The sequence below is a fragment of the Bombus pyrosoma genome, linkage group LG9 (assembly GCF_014825855.1).
Source record: "Bombus pyrosoma isolate SC7728 linkage group LG9, ASM1482585v1, whole genome shotgun sequence".
Taxonomy (NCBI): Eukaryota; Metazoa; Arthropoda; class Insecta; order Hymenoptera; family Apidae; genus Bombus; species Bombus pyrosoma.
In genome coordinates this window covers 2664178-2690893 of record NC_057778.1, presented here as the reverse complement: position 1 = coordinate 2690893, position 26716 = coordinate 2664178, and the positions used below count along the sequence as shown (strand labels likewise).

The 26716-nt window shown below is 37.8% G+C and overlaps 2 protein-coding genes across 5 annotated transcripts in view; one reads left to right on the top strand and one right to left on the bottom strand.

Annotated features, from left to right (window-relative positions):
- The window catches only part of LOC122570831 (autophagy-related protein 16-1), a 606503-nt gene that overhangs the window by 347599 nt on the left and 232188 nt on the right, over positions 1–26716 (top strand). The window lies entirely within an intron of this gene.
- The window catches only part of LOC122570830, a 246655-nt gene that overhangs the window by 70717 nt on the left and 149222 nt on the right, over positions 1–26716 (bottom strand). For 2 of the 3 annotated variants that reach the window (XM_043733699.1, XM_043733700.1), the window contains exon 3: positions 23803–24200. In XM_043733699.1, the coding sequence (XP_043589634.1) occupies positions 23803–24169 (367 nt within the window). In that variant the 5' untranslated portion in view covers positions 24170–24200. Of the gene's footprint in view, positions 1–23802; positions 24201–25978; positions 26071–26716 lie in introns of those variants that run through there. The other variant, XM_043733701.1, reaches the window with a different exon arrangement.

The window sequence follows — 26716 nt, the reverse complement described above, 5'->3', positions numbered from 1 at the left end:
TCCTTGCAAAACCGGACGCTTCTCTACTTTCCGGCAACGTATCGAGCTCATTTCTATCAGCGGGTTATTCGTCTCGGGGCCGGGTCTTATCGTCCGACCACTTCGCCCCGGAAAAATCTTCCGCTTCGGAAGGACGTGCGCCTCCGTACTTAAGCGAAACGAAATAGCTTTATATCGTCATAAATCTAGCACAGATTTATCGACCGGTGCACCGTTTCACCGCAACATTCTACATCATTTCATATACCGAGACAGAAGGATTCTTTGTGAGCGAGGCTAGTAAGGAAGTAACAGAAAGGAAACTTCCACGTGTAAGTTGTCACGACATCGAGGGAAATGCGGAACGGCCTAGGGCTGGCCGCATCTGCAGCGTCGGTATTACGGAACGGCGATCGCACAAAACGATGCAAGTAAAGCGTCTGTGTTCCATGGTACCCGTGGAATAGTTCGATTTCTGATATACGAGCTACATTTAGATACGGTTCAACCTCAAGTGGCATCGCCAATGTCCCAACCCTTTCCTCGGACTCCTCGTCGTGGTGAACTTGATGTACAATCTTGGTTTTCTTTATCTTCTCTCGGATACCCCTTTTCTCTCTTCTCGCTTTCTTTTTCTAACCGCTGTTATTCCTTCCTGTCGCGTTCCACCGGCTCTCTTCCTTTCGCGAACAAAGCCAATGAAATTCCTTCCTTACGTGGACTTTCCGCGATTCTTCTCGCATTCCGATACACGGTGGTCTCGCTAAGCATTCCACTTTGAATATTACTGAGATCATTCGAGCCAGGGCAGAATGCCGTGGTTTAGAGACTGTTTCGAATCCTTTTTCGTCAGTAATAAACGGTAAATGTGGATAATATTTCATGAAGAAAAAGAAATTTTTCACTGTTAAGTGATGGGATTATTAATCTACTGACGTGATAATTGTTTCACAATAAACGGTCTCATACTATTTTTTTCTCATCAGAATTACCGTATATTATTATTAATAATCAACGGAAAGAACATTCAATAAAAAATATTCAGTCTTGAAAGTATTAAAAATTGTGTTCTTGTATCTTTAAGAATCACGGACTAGACATCCGGATGCAAACCGATTTTCCACAAATTTTCTTTATTTAGCTGCGTTAGTATTGTAGCAAACCAACGATTATGATCATAAAGGTTTCCATAGGGGAAACCACGCTTTACGATCATAATTCCTTAGAAATTAGATTTGCCACGCGCTACAAATTAAGTCCCTTAATTTTGTTCTTTAATTGGCGGCAGTCATGGAAGAAGTTAATTTAATCCATTGCAAGATACTTTTCTATTATCGACGAATCATAAACGGTGCTTCATTCCACTATGCGATCATACTTCGAATATCTATGTATAGCTCGTTCCTCATAAATAAATTAAATACAACTCGATAGAAATAGAGACCATCGTGCAAGCTTACACCATCATCGACGTAACCTTCACACTTAACGAACCGTAAGAAATTGCGTGAACATCTATATTATTGAAAATTGAATATTAGAGTGAAATTGAATACCGCACCATTCGATAGCTGACTAGATTTTTTCAAACCTATTCTGTCCAGTAATTGTTCTTAATAATTACTATTTCACACTCTGTAAATATGTTTAACGACGCTACATTAACTGCCGTGAATAATTATTTAATCGAGCTACTTAATTACCGCATTAGCTTTCGAGCTTATTCAGGTTTGAATTAACTTGGATTATATACCATAGAGCTGATCAAAGGGAAGGGTTGTAATTACAGATGTTCCAGCGGAGAAAAATCTAACGCAATGAATTATACGTTTATCGTTTATCCCTCTAGTACCGTGATTTTAAATGTTACGTATCATGTTCGTGATATATTACACAGAACATAATACGTTATTGTTTAAGAGTAGAGTGCACTCGTACGAATACTTTGGAGAAGAAATCAGTCCGCATAAAGTCACGCAATCCTCACATGTGCATTAGACTTTTCCCCAATCTAGTTTCATTTCACTTACAATTTATAATTCCTTAATAATTATTCTTTTCTATAAGCACACGTTTAGATTGCAGATTCGTTGTTACAGTAAAACCTTTTTTATCTTGGCAGCTGTCATTACACAAATTTTCATGTGCAGTTCCATTTCTATAAGTTTTTTTTTTAAGGTAACGATGGTTGCCGGACCACCCGCAATAAGGTTGTGCCGTGTACTTGTACGTTCGTTTCCCAGCGCATAATTGTGGCCGGTCGTTACGCGGACTTAACGTGCCGTGTAAAGTCACAGTTTTTCAAGTAGCCACCAACCGGACGTTGCGCAATTGTACTGGCTTTCACGAGTTGACGCAGCCTCCATAAAACGAAGAAACGACAAATAATCGGACCGAGCAAACGATTGCAAAAGAATCGCAATCGAAATAACTCGGTTTTTCTCCATTTCTTTAATAAACCGATAAACCGACGATTAATAAACCGATATGATATACGTGCAAGAGTTTTATTTTATTTCGTATTGGTACTTTGTATCGAATATTTTTGTCCAAGCTCTTTTCCATCAGCTTTCACATATTCAATGAAATTCACTCTAATATTAATTAGCAACCAATCGTTCAGAGCCTCTTCAGATTAATTAAGTTCCTCCGATTCAACTTTAGTTCCTGTTCATGTAAATTAAGTGACATGCGTCTTTTCGTTTGATGTCACTTCAGGCATCGATATTCGCTTGATATTTACATGACATCAATTCAAAAGAAGTAACTTGCAGAATTGAAAGAACTCGATACTAAATTATTCGAATTTAAGCAATTTAATTAATTTGGACAGGACTTAATACAAACTAGATGGCAAAGGTTGATTTAGATCAAGGAAGTAATACCAAGTATGAGACTAGAAATAACATTCCATTAGATAGCAGCTGTTGATTCTTTCAAGTCAAGTCAGTTGAAAGAACCTCAACTTAAAATTAGGAAGGATATTTCAAGTCGAGTAAAATAATAGGTTCACATCAGTAAAGTGGTCTCAAGCTACGGTGGGACTCCATTTATTGGAACGAAGCTTTAGTTAGTGTCTGATTAAACGAGCTTCTACCGTCTGAATCTACTCGCTTTTATCTGGACGTGAACTCCTATTAAATGGACGAAAAATCTAATGCAATAAAAGAAATCGACAAATTCTTATTATATAAACTCTAGTTGCATATCTGGTTACATTATTATATAAATTAGTTTGTCCCTCGATAATTTCAGATAAATGACATTTTATTACATTTCAATAGAAGTAATTTGACTGAGCATAAAGATTCGAAAATATACAACATATTCATATTAATAATATGATATCAAATTAATTAAACTTAAATCGCCTGAATTGTAATAAATTGATTAAGAATCTGAAGAAAAACGAAGACCACTTTTTTGTTTACCCTAACATCGTCTCGTTATAGTTGTTCATCTATTGACTAATGTTCGAATAGAATATTTTGCTTCGTTCAAATTTGTCCGTACAGCGAATACGAAGCGTACGCTGAAGTTTAGCATGTATACAAAGTCTGAATAAGAAAAGTCTTCTCGTTGAATCAGCGCCAACATTTTCAATCGCCCTTTGCACTCGATAGAGGCTCTCTTTTTCTCCGCCTTCTTGTCTGCTCGGCAGACAGTGATGCAATTCGAGGAATTGAATGCATTCGTACTTTTAACATTCTTCGACTGTCGTGCTTGTCCTCCTCGTCACGACCACTTCTCTTTTTCCACTTTTCCATCGTCCTTCCTGTTTTTTCTTTTCACCCTGTGACACGCCAGGGGATAATGCGTCCACAGCCGCGTGTCTTCGAAATTTTACTTTCAAAAATGTCACGACATTTGCCCTTCCTGCAGCATTACGTATTCCGTTGAATTATTTCGAAACGTTCGAACCACTTTGCGAAGCATTTTGGAAATGTTGCCTCTCTCCTTATCAATAAATGTATTACAATTATTTCATTCTGCAATATAAAGATACCAAGATGTTGGTATTGATGCTGGTACTAATTTATTGCAATAATATTGTTACTAAAAAGGAAACAAGTAGCAAGAAAAGAATGTGATATATATATATACTTCTGAATGTATATTCCTTACATATGTTGATCTCATATTATAAACACAGAACGTGCATTTCAACAAATTCTGCAACAACGAAATCTTTATACAATTCTGTATGCTTTAATTGCTGTTTAATGGACTTACTTAAAATACATTTTTAAGATTCCAAATGTACATACTTTTTAATCTAAAGAATAAGTCTAAAAAATAAGCCAACCATTTCGAATGGAAAATGGACATTTCGTAAATGTAAACATATCGTCGTACAATCATCTCTAATTATTTATCCAAAATTTCAGCGTGTACTTCCAACGCGCCTTAATATTTTCACCAAACGTGAGGACGATTAGCTGAACGTAACAATACCTTCCCTAAAACGTGTCACGAAACGGGACTGCGTGGTCCGCAGCCGCACAGAATACAATATTCCAAGCACGTGTTCCTTCTAGTTCAACCAATTCCTCGGCAAATGAAATGAGCATCCTTTCAGGCAGAGTCTAGCCGCGATAATCGTAACAAAGTTACCGCGACGTAAAGCTGTCGGGCGCAACGAGGACGCGATAACACGCGCACCCCTTCAACGGGGACCATCTTGCCTCAGACACGAAAATATGCATTTCGCTGTTGTATAATTGTCGTAAATACGTAAGCGCGACGCGAGCTGAAGGCAGAAACTCGCAGCGGACTGGCTCGTCACTTTTTCAGGCCGCGTAATGTCGTCAGAACGAGTACGCTTCACGAGGGCGCAGACCGTGTATCTGTGATGGTATGTTTCTAATTTGCGTGCATGCACCGTGCACCCCATCAGGCGCAGCAAGAATTTAATACACGAAACCACGCCTAGCTGGGTCTATGGAGAGAGATAGAAGGAGAGAGAGAGAGAGAAAGCACAACCTATGCAAACCGGTGCCGTTCAAGCACAACACCACGTACTAGCTGAGTCACGAGCACGCGACCAGATCTGCACGACTGAACAGAGGAGCGGTTCCAATAACGTAATTACTTTCGTTGCTTCGCCGGAAACTGTTCGCACTTCGAGCACGCACGCCCTGTCTATTCAATATGCTTGTAACCTTGTGATTTTACCTTTCGATGCACTTTTTACTCGTAGGAGAAAATCAGCCGTGGAATAGATTGTCTGGATCGCTTAATGGAAGCCATGAGCATATTACTGTTGAGGATAGACGATGAAGACTTCTGATTATGTATACATAAGGTTGGGCGCTGTCAATCTATGGATCTGATAGTAGGTTCTTGGAGGAATTAACGCGTAATGACTTTGAGGTTGCTAGTAATGTTTAAAAGTAGACAGGAATTTATATAATACGAAATATAGCGTTGTATAATGTGACAGAGCTGGAACTGTCTGAATATTGTGATTTTAACTGAGATTAAATTTCTTTTTTATTCTAATCTCTTTTTCTAATTATATGAATCGGTTGTGAAGAATGTTATCTCTTGAACTCAAAATGTCTATTATTATGAAATTTCTACTGTTTGAACTAAAAAAAAAAAAAGGATAAGACTAGAAAATGGATTGAAGAAAATTTAAATCGCATTTGGTATTCTGTAGCGAATTCTAAGCATATATGTAAATATATCTTTTCTTTTTGTGCATTTCAGAAAAATTTAATCTAATAATCTTCTCTCGATTTAAAAGAATGCAAGTATATCTGAACAATAAAACAATTATTGAACACGCGTATTTTCATCAATCTCTGAACAGGGATCTTATCTTACGGTAATTCAATACTGAAAGCGCTTTACACTCTCTTCTATAGTATCTTTAAACTGTTCAGTATTTGCATACATCGATCTCAGCGTGTAATGATGTGTTGGTAAAATCCTTTAAAGAACGATCTTCCTACACGTGATTCTCTACTCGGTAGTTCCAACGTGTAGGACTTTAATACGCTTTATCGAACACAATTGGCTACCTCAGGTAGCTGTAAGATGAGATAAATAGTCGAATGGTCAGGTATGACGAAGTCAATGACTACTGGTTATACCTTCACGACCAGCAATAACCTTTGAACCACGAATGACTATGCAACATTGGTATTAATCGATTCGGAAGCTTTAAGAGAAGTTGCTCCGAGCACGATGACTAAACGACTTCGATGTATGTCGTTTGTAGATTCTGAAACCATAAACAGAACGAGGGTCTGTTCATTTAAATAATAGAAGTATCTATTCTTTTAGATTCTAATCCAATGAAGACCATTTAGATACGTATTTTATTCTTTAAAAATCTTTTCGTTATTATAATTTGTGTATCTATAAATACATATTAATGAATTCTTTAATGAATTATAATTCTGTGAAGTATTGGTTCTCTTTTAGTAGAATCTTTTTATTTTAATTATATATTATAATTATTTATTATTGTTATTTTGATAATAGTCGATTTTTATTTTTCCTTCTTTATATCCAATTCCTTGTTATAGAATTAACCAAATCAGTTATTTATATTGTTTAAATCTTTGATTTCTTAAACACTTTATTTTACTTCGTTTATATTCCTGTATATATATTTTATATTTATATTCTTTGAATATCTCAAACGCATATTAGAAGAGTTCAAACTACAAATACGAATTAAGCCTAAGAAAGATGTATTTAACCAAGTTCGAATTAAGTAATGATACGCATCAACATTAACTAGCTTTCCACTTAGTTTACTACATATTCAATGCAACAAGTTTCCACTCAGTCTCCCTACTGCAACTTGACATAAGTACTACTCGAATATTTAAACCACTATTAACTACCCGTACCTACATATCAATCAGTCGTTATTCAAAACACTACCACAGCAAAATTCAATCTTCATCGAAGTTGCTTAATCCTAGTATGGCAGAACCACACCTATATCTATAGCTAAGAGTCTACATTAATATTATTTCTATACCTACAGCTCAATACCTATTTCTCTGAACGATTTTTTATTTCTTATCGAAGATATCACTACTCCCGATATTCCTATTCTATCATACTTTTATTTCATCGTCAAAGTTTTGCATAATAAAGCTCCGGAAAATTTGTTTTCTTCGCATTGTTAAGTGCCGATGACATCGAGTCATCCGCATTTAACGTATTAATTAAAAGAAGGGAGAAACAATATTCTGAAAAAAAGAATCAAAATTCATTCGTCAAGATTGTCGACACAAAGTTCGCGTGGCACGAAGGCGTCGTCCCCGGCGATCGTCGGAGGTGTCTCTTCCTGGCTCGGTTATCTCCGACTATTAGCGTTCGACTCTATGCAAATTCAGCAGCAAGCTGTAGCGGTGCTGTTCGAACGGACCCCATAAATTCCGGTGGACACGAATGATCTCAACCTTTCTCTCTCTCTTTCTGTTTATGTTGTGGCATTCGTGGCTAGTCGTTTGACGACACCGTGAACATATACTACCGCGATGTAAGCGTACACGGAAGGTATTCGCTTACGTATGCCTTACTTACCTGGATATCCGCGGCCACAACCGCGAGACGATACACGCGTTTGCACGCACACGCGCGTGTCTAGAGGCGCGGGCACCCGTATTGCGACAACGAACGCTTTAACGCTTTGGTTCCGAGCGATCGAGCAGGCTACCTGCCACCTTTTGCCTACGTGCACCAAGTGTAGTCGACTGCCGGGGGTATTTAGTATTCGAAAGGCATCGGACCCGCCGTACTTCCCACGGCTATTTCAAATCCACTGTGTACACTCTTTCGGTATTCAACGCTGACGCGATCACTCGACACGCAATGCTCCGCGTTCCTTGTCGTTGGACACACGAAAACAGACTCAGCCCGTATTAATCGCTAAGGTTTTTGAACTCGGTCTTGTGGACTCGATGCTAGTAAAACGATACCTTGACGTCGACAAGTGGAATGTTCAGCGGTTTTAGCTTGTATGGGGGTAAAAGAATGGTGGTTTCACCTGTTTGCCGAGGGATATTTGGGTTCGTAACGGAATGTAGCGTCGGAAAATATTTGAACTATTATTATGGGAAATTCTTGTAGATATATTATTTGCGTTATACGGAATCTTTTGAAATTTTAATGGTTATCGTGATGAGATACGATCGTTATGTTTGTATAATTTGTTTGTAGAAGTTATATATTATATGCGGACAATGAACAAATGCTATATAAAATCATTTATCGTCATCAATTAATATAAAATATAATAAGAAAGGAAAATTTGATCAGCAGGGTTGTGAACGAATATACTCGTGGCTGAATCTTATCGATTATCTTAATCTGAAATTGTTTTTATCATAGTCAACTATAGTTTAGACTAAATTTAAGTCACATTATTTAGCTTTGAAATATTTCATTTTAACTTGTATTCTATATGTTACACGATAAATATCATTGATAGTCCGTGCCACATAAAATATGAAATACGAACTAAAACAAAGTACACTGCAAATTATATAACGTAACCTAAACTGTTCCGGTTCACCTGCGACACAACGATACCAATCTAAACTGAAGACTGGAGATGTTTGAATAATTACATTTACAGTTGAATCTCTAATAAACGGTTCAACTAATACCTCGCCTCTTACGATTTGAGTAACGGTAGCACGAAGGATTTATTATTCCTTAAGAGCCGGTATTTAAATACAGTACAGCGTATGTGTATTACCGGAGCTCTTATATTACGTACTAATCTGTGGCATGTGATAATGGTGACACGTGATGAGCTACATAAGCCATAACTTATAACTCCATACCAGTTATGTTATCACGGAAGAATCTTATATTCTATGGATATTTCTTCCACATAGGATCCAAAAGGAAACTTTAGTAGAAATACATTTATGACGAACAAAGTTGATTAAACTAATCTCAATTTTAATTCCTGTTCATCCGTTAGTATACTGTACGTACAAATACAATGTAAGTACAATTTATCGTAAAATTGATAAGCATTGATTTAAATATAATATTTATAAATGTTCTCGTGTTTCGATAAGATTCAAGAAGCAATTATTATCTCTTCGCTTTATGCTGATATCGATCTATCGCTTCATAGTAATTTCTTAAAATACGGTACAGTTAGATACTTCGTTAATTACTATTCATATTAAACACCTGATGTGTCTACTATACATATAAGGTGAAACACGTTGCTACAATCTAATGTCGAATTAATAAATTTGCCATAAATTTGGACGATCCCAGGACGAGTAACGGATCTTCCTACACGCATTTAACGGTAACTCGATATGTTGTATTTTTGCATAATTTATTAAATTATACTAAATTTTCAATTCCCAGGAATGATAGAAATTATAGTTAGAGAACGTGGAATGAATTTGTCTTCATAAAGATCTTTGATGGTTCAAATCACATTTGATATTTTGTTCCTATTGTTTACACAAATACTAAAACGTTAAATATTTTCTCTCTTCGCCATTAATGTATTTACTATAGCTGCTAGAAAAACCAACCAGTTATAACGAACCTCGTTTTAAAGGATATATGAGAAGATAATTAAATTTGTTAAATTAAAATTGTTATATGAATTTCATATGTTTTCACCTATTTTCATTTATATGGACGTATTCAGGAAAATCAATACAATTGAATGAGCTACTGCAAATGTCAGAAATACATTTGATCTCTCTCTATGTTTGAGACATTATCACGTCCAGAGAAATTAACCAACTGCAACGAATCTCTTTAGACTGTGTATACAGTCAGTCGTAAAATATCTGCCTAAATATCTCCAGCTAAAAATGAAAAGATAATCTTTATTTTCCAATTATTACATCATCACTATATAGCAAAATAATAAATATTTATCAAGAGTAGAATTTGTTTTATTCATGAATTACATAAAAAAATACCATTTTTGAATATCTACTTGAATATATTTACGATACAGGAATCCCATATATCGTATTCATTGACTTTCATTTACTTCCACGTATTCAAATGTAACCAATAAGAATCAGCAAGAATTTCTTAGATAGCTCAATATCGCAGTTCATATTTCATGTTTCTTCCTTGAATACCACCTCTGGTATTACCGATATGAATTACCGATACAATTTGTCGGAGACACCTGTTTCTTAGAATTAGAATAAACCAAGCAATTTGCGTAGACTGACCGTTATCGCTCGGCGAAGCAACCAATCATTCGTTACGAAGATCTGCACGTATCATCGTTGCTGGCGTGTTTACTTCCGTTCACGGTTCAAGTCGTTCGTTCCTCGAATTAACCTGGCACGCTCGTATTCAACGGCGCTGTCTCTCCTGGCAGGACAACCGTGTGTGAAATTGACTCGTGAATTATGTGTAATTTGTCACAGTAGTCTGCTGGCGGCGCCGAGCCGCGACTTCGCGGTTATACCGATGGCTGCGCCCACTGTAAACGATCCTGCATGCATGTCGCATCGCGTGAAGCTCACCCTTCGACTACGGCATCCGTGTTGTGCAATTAACCTTAGGCGAAACGAGAATTTCAAGAATGCGGCAACTGTTACAATGCGTGTTCGCAGATAATAAATTTGGAAATTTGTGCAACTTGCTTTGATTCAACAACCAAATGTATCGTTAAAAAATTTAAGAGTAGTCAACAAAATAGTGGAGATAAAATGTCAACGTATCATAAATTACGCTCACTTTATCAACTTTTAGTTTACATACTGTTGGCCACAAGTTTGCAATTACTAGATCTTCCACAGAATCCGAGAGATAAGAAAATGTATTGCTTTAGCTTTCTCTCAGCTTGGGAATTTTTTCAGCGAAAAATCAGTCAAAGTACTATTATCACCTTACTATCGGTAATTTTAATTGCGAATTGATACTTTAATTTTTATAAATTTCTCGTCATCGCTTTTCTCTATTCTTCGATGGATGAAGTTAAACAATGCGCCTTCTAGAAGCCACATATTGCATTATTCACAGCAATGGTATACCGTCTGTTATTTCAATCCAGCATATTCTTCACCACAATGAAAAGTAATATTATTATCCAATTCTAAATGAAATTTTCCTCGATGTACAAACAGCTATGAATTGACGAGATATATGTGTGTATAATCATGACAAAAGTCTCGTGTAACCGTTTGTTTTACTCGCTCAACGTCCGCCAGACGTCCAAGAGCGACCTAAAATTCATTAATCTGAAGCTCACAGCCAAAAAATGTACCAAGCCACTTGACTTTGACTCGGTTTCGCGCAAAATAATAACTCTGCTCTCGGTTACACGACGATATTTTATCGCATAAAAAGCGGTAATATTTTTACAACGCAATTGCCACGGTAATATTGTCCGTTTGAAACCCTACTCTGGCTACCCAACGTGGTGGACCAACGTGGCCGTAGATAAAAATAGCTGAAAGCGATCTCTTCCATTTTAAAATCGTTTTAACCACGTCGTTGCAGACCCGTATAATGTTGATCATTGTTACTTTCTAATGGGTTTCATCTATTCTAGAATGAGCCATTTCTATCAAAGGATGAAAAGGTAGCGCCCTTGCGATCATTGCGTAAAACTGCGACTCGATGACACGCATAAAAATGTTAATATCGGCCAGCAAATGCTTTCGGTTGGCTTCGTGTGGTTTTTTCGTTTCGTCTGAAAATTGTTATTATGCATCGTTATGCACGTGCGGCGTTATGGCGTTGCAACGCCGCCACAGACGTTGGAATGCGGCCAGGCCCCGTTATCCAAGGATGGTTCGATGGTGAATAACCCGACGTAACGTAGCGAGTGACAGTAAATAACCGGACAATCAGATCGTGAAATCATTTCCTTGATCTTTCGTTAACGCTTCTGTGATTCCTTCCGAGCTTTCGTTCTGTGTGGTTGCAGCTCTGGAATGCATTCTATCGGGTAATATCCAATCCGTAGCAAGATGAAACAATTTGTTGTTTAATACGGATAACGCTCGTAACCGCAATTAGGGGATCCTTGAAGCTCCTTTTTCGAACAGTTGAATGACACGAACGAATAATGCGACTAAAAGAAGTGCTAACGTTATTATAGGGACATAAGCCTTTTCAGCTAATAGGCCAGGTTTAAATAAACCGTAGTGACACCGATTTCACTTAATTAATTCTGACTGAGAAAGTTTAATTATATGTTTGAACATTCCTATGTCGCGTGCATATCTCATATGAAATTGCAGGAATTGAAATAAAACGATGGTACGCAATATCATAGGAATTCGTTGGAATACTACTGACTCATATTACTTTATCATCTCACGCTACAATTTCTCACAGTTTTTCATTTCTTCCATTTCCATCTCTCTTGATGTTCCCTATATTTTTCTCCGGTTTCACCCGGTAGCGGGTACGAGATAGCGGCAGCCAGCTTTGGAATTCTATCGGATTCCGTAGCCGACCTTTGCCGGTGTTGTCAACCTCGTTTGTTGCAAGGCAAACTGACTTAAGCTTATAATCCTCTTTGATCAGCAGTTAGAATTTAACCGTGGCGCATACGTTTCGAATCTGGTAATGCTAAAAGCTGAAACCAAGCCAAGTCGAATCATGGAATATTTTATGTATGTGGTATCCCGGCTGGAAATCGAGATCGTTGGTTTCAATTTTCCAAATAACGATCCTAAACTACACCGGCCAAGACTATCCCTCTGTGACTTGAGGCAGTTCCTGTGGAAATCGTAAAATTAATTTTACTCGTAGTGGAAGGGCAGTATATCGCGCGACTTGGTTTCAACCGGATAGTTTTATTTATTCAAAGTGTGGCAGCCTCGCAACGTTTGATAAACAATTTCCCACGGGCGTCGGTCCCTCCGCCCTTCTTTTTCAGTTTCCGGTTTCAGCTTCGCGGCTTCGCCCAGAGCGCACTATAACCTCTTTATATCCAAAGTATGCAGCAACAAAGTTTAAATCTCTCGGACACCAGGAGCGCTAACTTGGTATCGGCCCAGTTAGTTGCACGACTTTCCATCAAAACGCGCGAGGAAAACTTTTTACTCGATGGGACCAGCCCCCACTTCGTCCGGGCTACTTATCCCACCTACATCGTTGGGAAAGTTTCGACGACGATATTGTCGCGATTTTCTTTATCATTCTCTCTCTCTCTCTCTTTCTTTTTCTCTACGAGTTTCCCTATACACGAAGTCTCTCTCGATTCGCGTTTAAATAAAGACACCGACCGATAAGAGTGAAAAATGACTCGCTGGCAAGCTCAAGAGCGTCGAGTGGATATACATACGTACTATACATACGTATATCCACGAAGCAACTGTGTGTCTCGAAAGACTTGTACTGGAACCTCCCCTTTGTCTCTTTTGTCGAGGCTTGCACGCCCCAGTGAAGAGAATCAACCACAAAGAAAACGCTGGAATTCTGAATACTGATTGCGCTAGAACGCGCTGCTAAAGTGTAAGAAATCGGTCTGCAAACGTATCGATAATGTATGCCCAGCTATGTACATTCTTCTTTCGATAATATTTCGGAATAACTGCAGTGTATCTGCACTTTATATGTTACTATGTGTGTGATATCTCTGTGACATATTTGGAGATTGTAACGTCTTTGCCTTACTTAATATCTTATACCTTAAGAAAGGTGAGAAAGTGATAACAGATTCAGCACCAAAGTGAGATCATAATTGGATACATTGTTCAAAACTATCTGGGCATTTGGCTATTTTTAACAAGATATGTGTATGCTAATCAAGACAAGATGATATTACGACGATTAAATTTTTGTGTAAAAGTCAATGTAAAATTGGTAACTGTAATTGTAAAATCTTGTCATTATTTTATTACTTGATGAAGTTTTTATCTATAATTTCTAAATTATAAGTTAAACGAAAACTACCTTTATGAGGTGAATTATACCTCTTGGTTGGTTTATTATTATTTATCAACGAATGATAAAATCATAATAGTCGATTATATTAAAATCACTTCAAGTACAGAGACAATATATCGGTCGTAATCGTCGTTCGCTCAATGCTACTGTTCAACGCTACGCTCGCTATTCGACTGTATGACTCGCTATAATGATTGTCCTAGAGAGCACGTTCGTCTATTTATATCGACCGGCGTTGTTATAGAAAGTTCAAACGTAACTCCGGTCGACGATTACAAATAACGGCCATAATGTTTTTTCCGGAGTTCGTTTGCCTTTGAACCCAGCAAACCAAAACAATGTTGGCACTCCAAGGCACAACAATATGAGTCTCTTCCAATTCGAATCTTCCGTTTACTCATATACCGCTACATTTATATTGATAAAATATTTTCCACAAAATATATACACGTGTACAGTAAATGATAAAATATATTGTCGTGTCTCGTAGGTAATAAGTAATTTAAAGTCGTTAACAGCTTATTAAAAGGAAATAATAAAGACTGGCATTCCATTCACCGGATAGAGTCTAGTCCCAATATCAATCATTTTAGTTTTTACAAAGCTTTCTTAATGCCTAGAAACTAGATACTCTCAGAGTGTGCAAAAACTACTCGATGGAATTCGTAGTTAAAAAAGAAGAGATCAGAAAAGGGAAGATAGCTAAAGATTCTTTCTTCATTAAGACAATTTATATCGTTACACATATTAGTCACTAAAATATTAATTTTATGACGCGCATACGCGCATCTTCAAGTGATCTATGCGATCTTCAAGTTTTTCTCGAATGTTAATACGAATTTTCTAAAGAACTCAATATACACGTATACTTGATTTCGCATGCCGGATTAAATTATTTTATAGGGAAGCAGAAAAACTACCAAAAAAGGAAGAGTCTCAATCTCACGTAGATCACGCTCAGTTTTCCTATATAATTCAGTTTTATATCCCTCAATAACTTAACTTCAAGCGAACGTGTACTTTACTTTTAAATAGTTCATTTTCCACGATCCCAGCCAAAGGAAAAACTACGTTATTCGAATAAAATCTACCTCTAGGCACATCGTATCCAGAAGCTGAGAGATTAATTTCGCAAATAAATCCATCACGAATCCACTTTGAACGGCGCATAGCGAAATAAGAGTAACTGCAGGCGAAAGAAGGAAGGAGAGATCGTTTGACTGGCCTGGTCACGTGCTACTTGGAATACATTATCCGAAGACTAATTACCGAACAGTGCTCGATGCTAGATACCCTATTCTGTAAATGGTTCTTCGATAGTGGCGAATAGAGAGACGGCTTATAGACGAATGAGGAGAAATGGGAAAGTAGACAGCAGTTAGGTTGCTGCTGGTAAGACGATCCTATCATCGAGTAACGGGGCCTGGGTACAGAAATTTCGTGATCGTGACGCGGGCCACTTGTGTCGTCATTGTCCCATCGTCGATCATGAACCACGGTTACACGGAGCCTGCGAACCTACCGCTGGTCCCGTTTGAACAGAAACAAATATTCAACGTGCAAAACCTCTCTGACGAAGAAGCTGGTTCCCCCGCTGGCGAAATGTTACGTGGAATTTCCATGTGTACGATGGGGCCTTCGTCTCTTATCATCGTACATACATCTTACCTACTCGTTGTATCACGAGTATGAATAATGCTTGTAACTTTAGATCTAACGCTCTTTAAACGGAACAAGAATTATGCGAGGCCCTTTATTGAAGTACGCTTCGTGCTTCCTTTAGCTTACGTCTTATAATTCATTATGTTTATCTTTGTTTCCTCATCATCTGCCTTGTGCATTCTTGAATTTGGTTCGGAATCGTAGCTTCAATTGTAGGAAGCTTTTTTGTCGTTTTTATGGTATACACTTTTTGTGCTTTCTTTCTCCTTTACGCTATAGTTCATTATATTTATCTTTGTTTCCTCATCGATGCTTCGTGCGTTTTTGGACTTAGTTTTGGAATCGTAGCGTTACGTAGAAAAGATTTTTTTACTTCAAACTATTGGAGAAATTTTGTTTTATTGTCAAAGTGATAAATCTAGGTTTCTTGAATTTTAAGTTTTATTATTCCTAAAGGAATCGACCATGATTTCTCACAATACGTATTTTTGAACAATGACAGAAGCAACGAGCGTAGAGACCAAAAAGCGTTAAGATCGTCCGATCGTAGCAGCGACGCCGCTAGGAGACGATATTTTATTTGTGGATCATTGTTACAGGAAGCCACCGAATCAGGAAGTCATCAAGGCGTAACCATGTCAGTTGCATCCTCGAGGCGTCGAGACCAGGCTGGCCGATTGGCCGATCTTAAACCGTTCGAATGCTTCTTCCTCTCGTTTTTTACTTTCCTTCTCCCGTTTCGTTGCTTTTTTCTTCGATCGCTTGAAAATACCGTGGAGGCAAGCACGCTTGACGCGACCGATTTTACGGTGCTCGCTCAAAGTGACGCAATTAGCCTGTAAATTCGTACGCGTTCGAGTTTCATCGACTGCCGAGATGCCATCGAATGAAAAGTAAAAGAATAAAATGGAAAGAAACTGGTAGAAATTAGAGAGAATGACAGACGGAGAGAAAGAGAGAGATGGGGACATGGAAATAGGCGGAGAGAACAGATATGTTAAATGGAGGAAAAATGTAGTTTGTAGACGTCAAACTGTCACAAGCAGTATATCTGCATGTCAACTGGAGAACTCGAGAAGTTTGAGGTAAATGATCGCCAATGAGCGAGCCACTTCGAATCTTTTGCATGTTTATTGCTCGTCTCCTATTTGACTTCGCTTCACCCGCCGTCCCTGTAATCTCACCCTACTAACTTTTTTGCTCGTAGTCATCATCGTTATGTGCGTGCCTCGAGATTCAATTTTTCTGATACCGTCCCGAGGCAAAAAACACGCGTAAGGCCGACGAAGATATTCCCTCCGTTTTATTTCGTTAATTACGAAACAACGATCGGCGCATGGTCAATTTCTGCCCTCGTTGCGCAAAGAACGTCGATAATTGATTTCGTGCTTACGAAAGAATCGTCCACTGAATCTACCCGCCTCCCTCCTAAATTATCATTTATCGACGAAGCTTCGTGATCGATTTATAATATGCGCGGTGTGCATTTACATTTCCTTTCGATTACGATTCAATTCTAATCTACGAGAAATAACACTATACTAAAGAATTATAACTATCTCGGCTGATGGAAATAAGTAGGCGCTTTAATGGGTGGAAAGTGTAATTCCAGTTAACACAACGTTCACTTCGAACAAGTGTAGAGAACCGCTACTGTGTGATAGTTGGAAAATTATCAAAAAGTATAAATAACGAAAGTTTCTACAATTTTATCAGATTAAAAATACAGAACACTTATAGAAATAGCCAAAAAAAGAATAAGCCGACTATAATAGCTCAGAGGGAAGCAAGTTTTTAGAATTTGAAGAGATCAGAAATTAACAGTAACGTACTCTCGAATGGAATTCTCGAATCGGAATGGAGAAATATTCCTGATCCGTGAACAAAGAATATCCCATTCCTTTCGGGGAGAGGGCAATGCTAATGGAAATAGATTGCCGTGAAATAGTATTTTTTTTTTTCTTTTTTTAGTCGAACTCGCCCCAGTTCGCTAACGTTGTTTTCGGACCCCCGTGTGAAAACTGATTGCGAATGAATAAAACGAGCGGATCATTCGTTTGTTCAATCCACCGATCTATTTTCTCGATGTTTTCGCAAGCACGAGCCATGCGTTTATCACAACTCGTAGGAAATTTATGTATTTCAGCGGGAACGATCGCGCGAGAGGAGGCTTCTTGAATAATTCTCCTCCTTACGAAATACCGAATTCACGGCCGCGTTTCCAAGAGAATTCGCGCGACACGGAACGGCAGGAAATTGGTTTTCATTGTTGTAAAAGTGCTCCGCTCTTTTCACGCGATTGTTCAAATTCAATTGTATATTCGTAGATCGTATTGGGACCAATGGAAACTTCCTGTATCCGGAGATATTATAAATTTCAAGATAAAAGGAAAAGAGGTGTAAGGCTTAGTTATTGGTCATCGATTGTAAAGGTTATAAATGATGTAATATATAGGAGCATTTCTTTTCTCTCGATGAATAGGTAATCATTTAAAAAATGCTAACAAGTAGTCAAAGGAATTCTTCACGGAATAGCGCCGTTTTTCTGTTGTTGTACCTAACTCATTTACTATTTAATTAATGCTTACAGGTCGGCCAACCACGGACGCATAGTTTATATTAATTACACCCCGGAAGATTCAATTAGTGCATTTCTCATTACACTTACTTATAGCAGTATCCATTATTCATGAGAAACCGGCGCGGTGAAGCTACCTGACAATGCATGTGATCGTTACAGGCTATTGTTGTAACAACTTTTTTTTCGTTCATGACAGTCGATGAAAATGCATCCAGCGCAACACTCGACTGGTAGGATTGCCTCGTTAATGAAAACCTCTTTCGCGGTTCATTGTTAATGCTACCGGGAATTTTGCTTGTTACATCGAGCAATCGTTAACCCGTTAAGTGTTTAGCATCGTGTTCTTCGCCCTATCATTTATGAAATCCATGCTTCTTCATGTAAAGTGAAATAACACTTATAGTATGACCAGTATAGTGGATGAATTTTATGTAACGTGTTTTAACTCTTTCTTAAATAATGGGAGATCGTTTTAATAATTTCTCTCTAATTATTTTCTCGACATTATTGAGACCTATTGTAATATGTACGTGATTTTATAAGATGGGGTAAGATTTCATATTTATTTTATAACCGTACTTGATCTATCTGTCTTGTTTTTGAAAATATGAGCGAATTATAGAACATATTATTATGTTACTGTAGTCCAATATCGAAAGAGAAATACTTGAAGAAATCTTGAAGGAATTGAAGAATGGAAAGAAGAAGAAAGAATCTGATATGAGTTAGGAATTACTCTTTTTTTTCTTCTTTGTTCTTGATAATGGCCTCATGAAGTTAATTTTAGTTTATATTGCTTTTGAATAAATCCACGGCATAGAAAGTATTAAAATACCATAATTTCGAAATAGATATCGATTATTGCATACATTGCTCATATATCACTGTTTATTGCTTCTTATTCAAATCATTAAATCATTAAAGAGAAAGCAGCATACGGTACTATGAAATGAATTATATGTACGGTATATAGGTATTTCGTTTTACGTTCCATTCATTATATCTACGATATCAAGGCAAGTTCTAGCATTCTTCTCGTGAAAATTGAATTATATGGAATTATTGAAATTATTAAATTATCGAATTATCGAAATATCATTATATTGAAATTTATTGGATTCGAAGTAATGGCCATATGTAATATACACAATGATAATATGAAAATAGCTTAAAAGATATGAAATGTAATTTATCATTTTCCTTTAAAGATTCTTCAGAAATTTAATTTACAACACTAAGCGAAATCGGGGAGAAAAGAATCAAAAATACATTCACGTCGAATCATAATTTAAACAATCTTATGTCTAAATAAAGGTAAGGGAAAGCGTATCAAATGTTAAACAGTTCTATCTTGCGAAAGAGGAAATAAAACTTTATGCCTTGCCCCGTTTCTTTGTATATTCAGTGATAATGTTTTCCTCTCACATAGGCAATATTTCCTCCTAAATTCCTCTGGTTATTTTATTTATATGTATTTCCATTTCCGTGTAAATATAATTTATGATTTCGAAAAATATTCCTATTTCTCTTATGTGTTTCATGTAAAATTATTCCAACGTCCTACTTTGCATTATCATATCATACGTTGACTTCACACTTTTCATACTATTCACCGTATGAATATTAATGACATCTTAATCTGCGCCTTAGAGCTAGGTAACATACACGTAATCTTCTGAACTCAATTGAGAAATGTTACACGTAATACACACATCTTCGCGCCAGTAGTTAGGATGAACGTCGAAATGAATGGATTAGAATATTGAATGCTCAATGTATGATTTATTTGATGTCGCTCACTTGGTAATTCTGGTTGATGTGATTTGCGGCTTCCTAGCTTTTTACAATTAAAGTACTGCAAAAAATATTCCTATCAATTGCCTTGAAATTGAGGTTGTAGTAGGGAACGACAAAAATGAGTTTAGGAATTCAGAGAAAACTGATCCATATACGTATACGTACAAGTGTTTCCATAATTTTGCAAGCTAAAATTTATTATTTGCTATCTTCTATTATCATCTATTTTAATTATACCGTGAAAAACATGACTTTAATTCAAGCGTTTAAATATTCTTTACAAAGCCTCACGTTTTAACATTTTACTTTGTAAGTAGATGCATCTTTGATTATATTAACGACAACCGCCGCGACTTTTAAGCAAATTGTATTTTTAATAGATGTTACCAACCAACGGGGATCAAACTTTCCACTATAACTTTTAGCGAGAGTTAATCTGCCCTTCGGTTTAATCAAATTCAAGAAGTTTTAAAGTTTGATCCGTATTTACATCGGTTGCCTGGCGAATTTGCTTCAATTCTAGTCTCCTCGATGACGATATAATCTAATACTTGGTCGCGCGAAGCAACGAATTTCAGCTGTTGGGCACTCGATTTTTTCCCTTTTGTCGAGATATTTTAGAGCGTTTCAGCTTCAGTTCCATCCGTTCGAGAGCAGTCGTGAAAATAATATTCTCTCCGCTCTTTTTTTTTCACATCGACTTTCTCTCTCTCTCTCTCTCTCTCTCTCTGATGTTTTCTTTTGCTTTTTGAAACTGTGCACAACGCGCAATCGACGCGCGAATTGACGGCGTAGCGCAGAAATTCGCGCTGCCGGTTTTTTTCACGCGAAAAACTCGTTCAAACGGGACGAAAAAGAGCAGGTAGCAAGAGAGAGAGAGAGAGGAAGGGAGAGAGAGGGAGAGAGAAGAAGGAAGAGAGGCAGTAAAAATGAGCGACTACACACAGTGAAACTTTAACACGTAATCCGAGCGACGCTCTTCCGTGGAATGGCTTAAAACTGTCTTCGGTTCGACGCCTCGCGACGAAGGAGTAGGTCGAGGAGTGCTTGACAAATCTCCTTCGCCTGGCTCTCGATTTTTCGCTCGAACGTTTTGTAGAAAAATCAACTGTGCCGCGGAGTGCGAACGTTGCTTCGTACTTTACAAGAATTTAAATAAGATCGAGGGGAATCGAAGACAGATAGCACGTAAGGTGATTTTCAATCGACGTGGCTCAATCAAATTCTTTAACCTGGAGGATTCTACAGAGACGAAGTGTCTTCCCGGCTATATATATTCCAGGCAATACCATTCCGTGGTTGTCAAGTGTTCAAACGTACAAATATCACCGAGAGCACACGGAATTTAACACATTTTGCGTCACATCTACTACCTGCGAAATTTTGTTCCGATATTCCCCCTGGCGGAACTTTTTGTATTTCGATTTAAAATTATAATTTTGGTGAAACTGGTGTAACTGAGAAAGTATTCGATGCTCTGGTAAATTTTGCCAAATGGAATTTTAACTTTGATTTAATTTCACATTTATTCAATATCTTGGTATATTTACATTTAACAATAATTGCATTTTCATTATTTTAATTGTCAATTCACTTGGATTATTTATAATGTTGGTTCATAAACTTTATAATGAAAAATGATTTTTCTACGGTCATTGACGTTAGATCTTATTTTTCATGCTTCGAAAGGAAAGTGATAGTTTTTAAAAATAATTAAGAAGTCAAAGCACGTGCCACCTTAAAGTGTTGACTAAGAAGATAGCCGTCTCAGGTAACGTCTATCGTTTTAGCTAGAGCACACGCATAGAATATTATAAACTGAAACTACAATTTCCTATTCAGAAAAATAGTCAAGTAACATTTTCTTATAGTATCAAGTTAATTAAAGCAAATTAATTAAAAAGAAAGAGAAAAAATAGATAATTTACACGAAGTAAAATACAACAAAAAAAAAAAATAGAAAAAGAAAAGTAAATTCTTTTTTAAAATATACTACAATTTGCGTATAATTATTTTCTTTGCTATTTTTATACAATTGGCCGAAAGTATTTTGTAATCTAAATCCGTAACAATAAGAAATATTTTCCGACAAGAGAAAATGTGCTTAATGTTCACCGAGTCAACGATATTTTGGAAAATAGGGATGCTTTCCGATGTTAGCCAGGGGCTCAAAAGCTTGTGGATTTTTCAGCGCGTACAAAATCGATACGTGGGATATTGCGATTCTATCGACAAACATGGATTACGCGATACCTGGACGTATAATCCGCGAAATGGACGATTAATAACGACCGAATATATATGTACGTTTGAAAAATGAAATACGAATCAGAAAATTCTATCAAACGAATAACATGATTAAATTGCAGATTTGCTAAGCATTTAGGCATAAATTCTTCCGATTTGCAATCCTACCATTTTTTTAATCCCACCACTGCACGAAAATTTGTTAATTCCCTCAATATTTCACGAATTCATACGATTTATACATTCAAAATACTTATTCGTAATATTCATACGATTATATGCATAATTAGTAATTGTATAACTGGTAAGATAATTGAGAACCATTAGTCTTATTAAATATCATTTCAGTCACGTTTATATACAATGCCGCTTCTCTAATGAATTTAATAAACCAAATTTTTATACATTTTATATGTTATAAGTTAAACGCGGATTCTTTCAACTTGTTTCCGGTAAAAGGTAAAAAATTCCACCCAGTAACTACTAATTAGAAGATTCTCAATTTCAGAATTGAGAAAAGATATTCCATCGTAACGATCCATTATTTCTAATTGGTCTGTACATTTCAAACTTCAATATTAAAATTTATAATACGATATTACAACAACAGTACAACTACGCAACTTCTTACTTGAACCATCGCTCTTACGACGTTTTCCGATAAGCCAATTATAAATAAACGTTTCTCTTTCTTCTTGTCCCATTTCCACAAGTTGTATTACATACAACTTTTCCACGATTATATAAAACAGTACAGATGAAACAAAGCTGACCTTCGCAAATTAAGGGCTAACGGAATTTCGATGATACGCTAACGTGGTAGACATGTTCCTTGCCTCTTTGCAATTAACTAAAAATGTTCTATAGAAACGAAGTAAAGTCTACATTTATAAAAAATTAAAGATAAATCGAATTTTGATGTAACGAAATTTTACATTTTAAATGCATTCTTAATCTCTTTACGATTAAATGAAAAGCTGCAATATAAACGAAATCTTCGCAAAGATGAAAGACAAACGAGATTTCAATAACATATAATTTTACGTCTGACGCGTTGCTAAGCTCTACACCATTAACTAAAAAAATTAGCTACAAAGCCCTGGATAAATAGGAAAGAAACGAGGGTACCGTTCACGAAAATTGAAGGTAAATGGAGGTTCGATGATATAAGAGCAATTGTACGAGCGTATTCATAGGCTGACCTCAATCTTGGTCCGACCTACCTCAGCGCATACTTTCTTCACAATCGAACAAGCAAATAGCCGTCAACCGTCCGAATATCGTCTGGAAACCCGTTACGTCCTCAGAGAGGCGGCTCACGTGCCGCATAAAAGCGGCGATGGCTGGCTCGTACGAAACGACACACGTCTATTTTATCCATCGTCTCTAGGCATTTAATCATTCTGCGGTACGCTTCCACGCTTCGTGGAATTCCCTTATTCGTCCAGGAACATACATATATGTAGGATCGGCGGATGCGTGGCACCGTTCAACGTCGACGAATCGGGAGAAAGACTGATCGTTCTCGCTCTACGCTATACGCTGTAGTCTTTTGACCCATGGTACGTTTGCAGTCTTACAGGATATCGCGCGTTGATCGAGTTTCACGACACGGAACATCCACGCGCGCCGATACGATAACGATTCAATCTTACCTGGATTGCTGTCGGCGTTCGAGCTGAACAGAACGCACAGGCCCGTCTCGTAGTTGACCGCCTGGCAGGAATCGTTCGCTTGACAGGTTTCCAAGCAATCGGTGAGCATCAGAGTTCCCGGTATGGACTCGAGCATGTTCGTGGGTGCGGTGAACACGTACCCGGTCACCAGCTCGAAGCCCACCATTTCTGGGTCACACTCGTCGGAACCGGCAGATGGACCGGTGTAATCTGGCCCAGAAAGTCCCGATGGGACCGCAGAAGGAACTGGCTGCTGGTCAGCCGCGTGCGTCGACTCCGCGGCTGCCACGCGACCCAACCTCGCGATAGCCTGCAGCACCAACAACGCCGTGATGAGTCTTGTCATCGTGACGCTCCACCTGTTTCGCAATCTTTAACTGTAAACAGAAAAAACACACGATTACTTCATCGATCCAATTCCTTTCGCAGAAGATACCTGTTTTTCTTTACTTTTTTGTTGTTTCAGCCGTTCTCAGGTTGCACTGATCGACTCGTCAAATCGAAAGAGGTAGAGAAAGACAATGATAGAATGCTCGTTCAGATACACAAAAATCACATACGCAATGAAATTGAGGAATTGATAGGAAGCGGAGTTGATCGGTGTGACTTCTGAGGTGCTGATTTATAAGTCGTTAATGCATCGATCGTAGTCGGAAGGATAAAAAGTTACAATTATGTTTTCCTACGTAAGCTAAAGTATTTTAGACAATTTAGTAGCTCTTATGTTAATTTATGATTACGATTATGGCCACGATTATAGATTCCTATATAATCTAGTGCATTTTATGTAATTTAGTAGCCCTGGTATTAATTTACAACTTTTTAAATAATCCTTAACGTGGATTTTATATTGAATTCCTATTTATAGGAAGAATATATTTGATATTGGAGGAGAAAATTAATTTTCTAGTTTATTCTTAAGTTAATAAGTAGTGAGTTACTGGTGTTTAAATATAAACTAGTCTCTAAAGTAGAATCTGGTATAAGGTTAGAGACCATTATTTGAATATATAGGAATCTCAATTTGTCTCGACACTTTGCATCCGTTTTTCAACTCGTTCAACCTGTTCTCCAAGCATTCTATAGAAATCTTGTAACGTAAAATTAACGACAATTCTTTCTCATCGCGTTGTTATGTGTTTTATTTGCATACTAACAAGATTAAAACGGCGAAATAGATGCTGTATGGTCTATGATTTTAAAACAGGAACTTGTTGAACACTTCTATTTTTATCAATTGGCGGTAATCAGCAGGTGTTTGTTACGTGAAAGTGATCTTTTCTGTCATATCAATTTTGAAATTTTGTTACCATGAAAGATTCACACGATCTTTAAGATTTCCTAAGTGACAGATATTCGTATTTTTCCTTTTTGATATAAATATATATAATTTTATATATAGAACAATGTTATTTATTTTTGGTACATACGTGACCTTCTTTAATATAAAACGATATTATTTATCTCAATTTAGAAAATTGTATTATATACGATCGAATGTTTAACACCAATAAATTATGCGTCCATTTTAATCCATTTTAAGTAACATAAAATCAAAAATGTAAGGCTCCTCGCGTATTTCAAATTTTACAAATGCTTCCGGGTTCGCGAGTTTCACTGAAGATGTACCAAGTTCAGTCAAGCAATTCTTTTCTTCCGTACACATTCCCATCTTTACATCACAGAAATTGAAGATCAACGGTACAAATTGTTTCTCCGGCAATATTTGTATCTCTCGAAGCTGTGTCGTTCATATGTGGTTATCCCCCTTTCTATCAAAACACGTAGCTTCAACCGCGGGAAAAAGGTACGTAAATAACGGCGTGTTTTTACGCACCTCTGTTGCAATCGCGTTGTTTTTTGTCATGCGAAACTAAATAACAATTAGTTTGGTTTCGACATCGCCGACCAAACGCGTGCGTCCGCGAGATTGGCGCGCGCGCGCGTGCGTAGCTCAACGAAACGGACGAAAAAGCTTAAGTGGCAAAAAGTTGCGAAAATTCCGATCGTACTCGTAGAACGAACAGCCACGTTCAAATACAACGAACCATTCGTGCACGATATTTTGCCTCGACACGTTGAAATAATTACACCGATGCACTTGCTCGATACACCGAAACGCTTCCATTCGCGCCGATTCGTGGGTTACACATACCTGTCGAGATTATCGATAACGCCTCCGCGTCTCGATATCGAATTCGAAGCAGTCGGCAAAAGGCCAAACGGCGTTTCTTGTATTTCGCTTCTTTCCTCTGGAATACCACAAGGACGTTTTTCACGAGGATGAAATCGATGCAAGAAACATCGACGACGACGAAGGCGGTGGAGGAGAATGATTGGTTGTTCCCGGGGGTCACAATAGGAGAACGCGCGGTGGTGAATGCACCAAAAAATCGAACGAAATCACAGAAATTCGTCCAACGTTTAAGATTAATTTATCGAGACCGAGTCGCGCGCGTTACCACCTCGTAAGAAATTAAACGACGATTTGCAATGATAATACGGACCTCGCGAGCACCGCGCTGCAGGGTATAACGACGTCGACCGGCTGGCTCTTAGGCACTGGGTACACCTGGCTGAGCCGCGGCGCACGACTCTTCCTCGACCGAACAGGAGAAGGGGGAGGGGGCACTGGGACCGCTGCCGACTAAGGAGGACAGAACGGTACGCACAATTCGATCGTAGGCTTCGACACCATTGAAAACAAGCCAACCTCTTTCTCTCCTTCCCTTTCTCGCGTGTCCATTGCCTCCACCCGAATTCTTCCCCCATTCCGCTATTTCCTCGTATTCTTATCGGGATCGCGACTCTGGCTCTCTTCTCCCCCCTCGACCCCGGTCGACGTACCGATAGACCTCGATTTCGTTCACGTAGGTATTTCCAGGCGATCGGG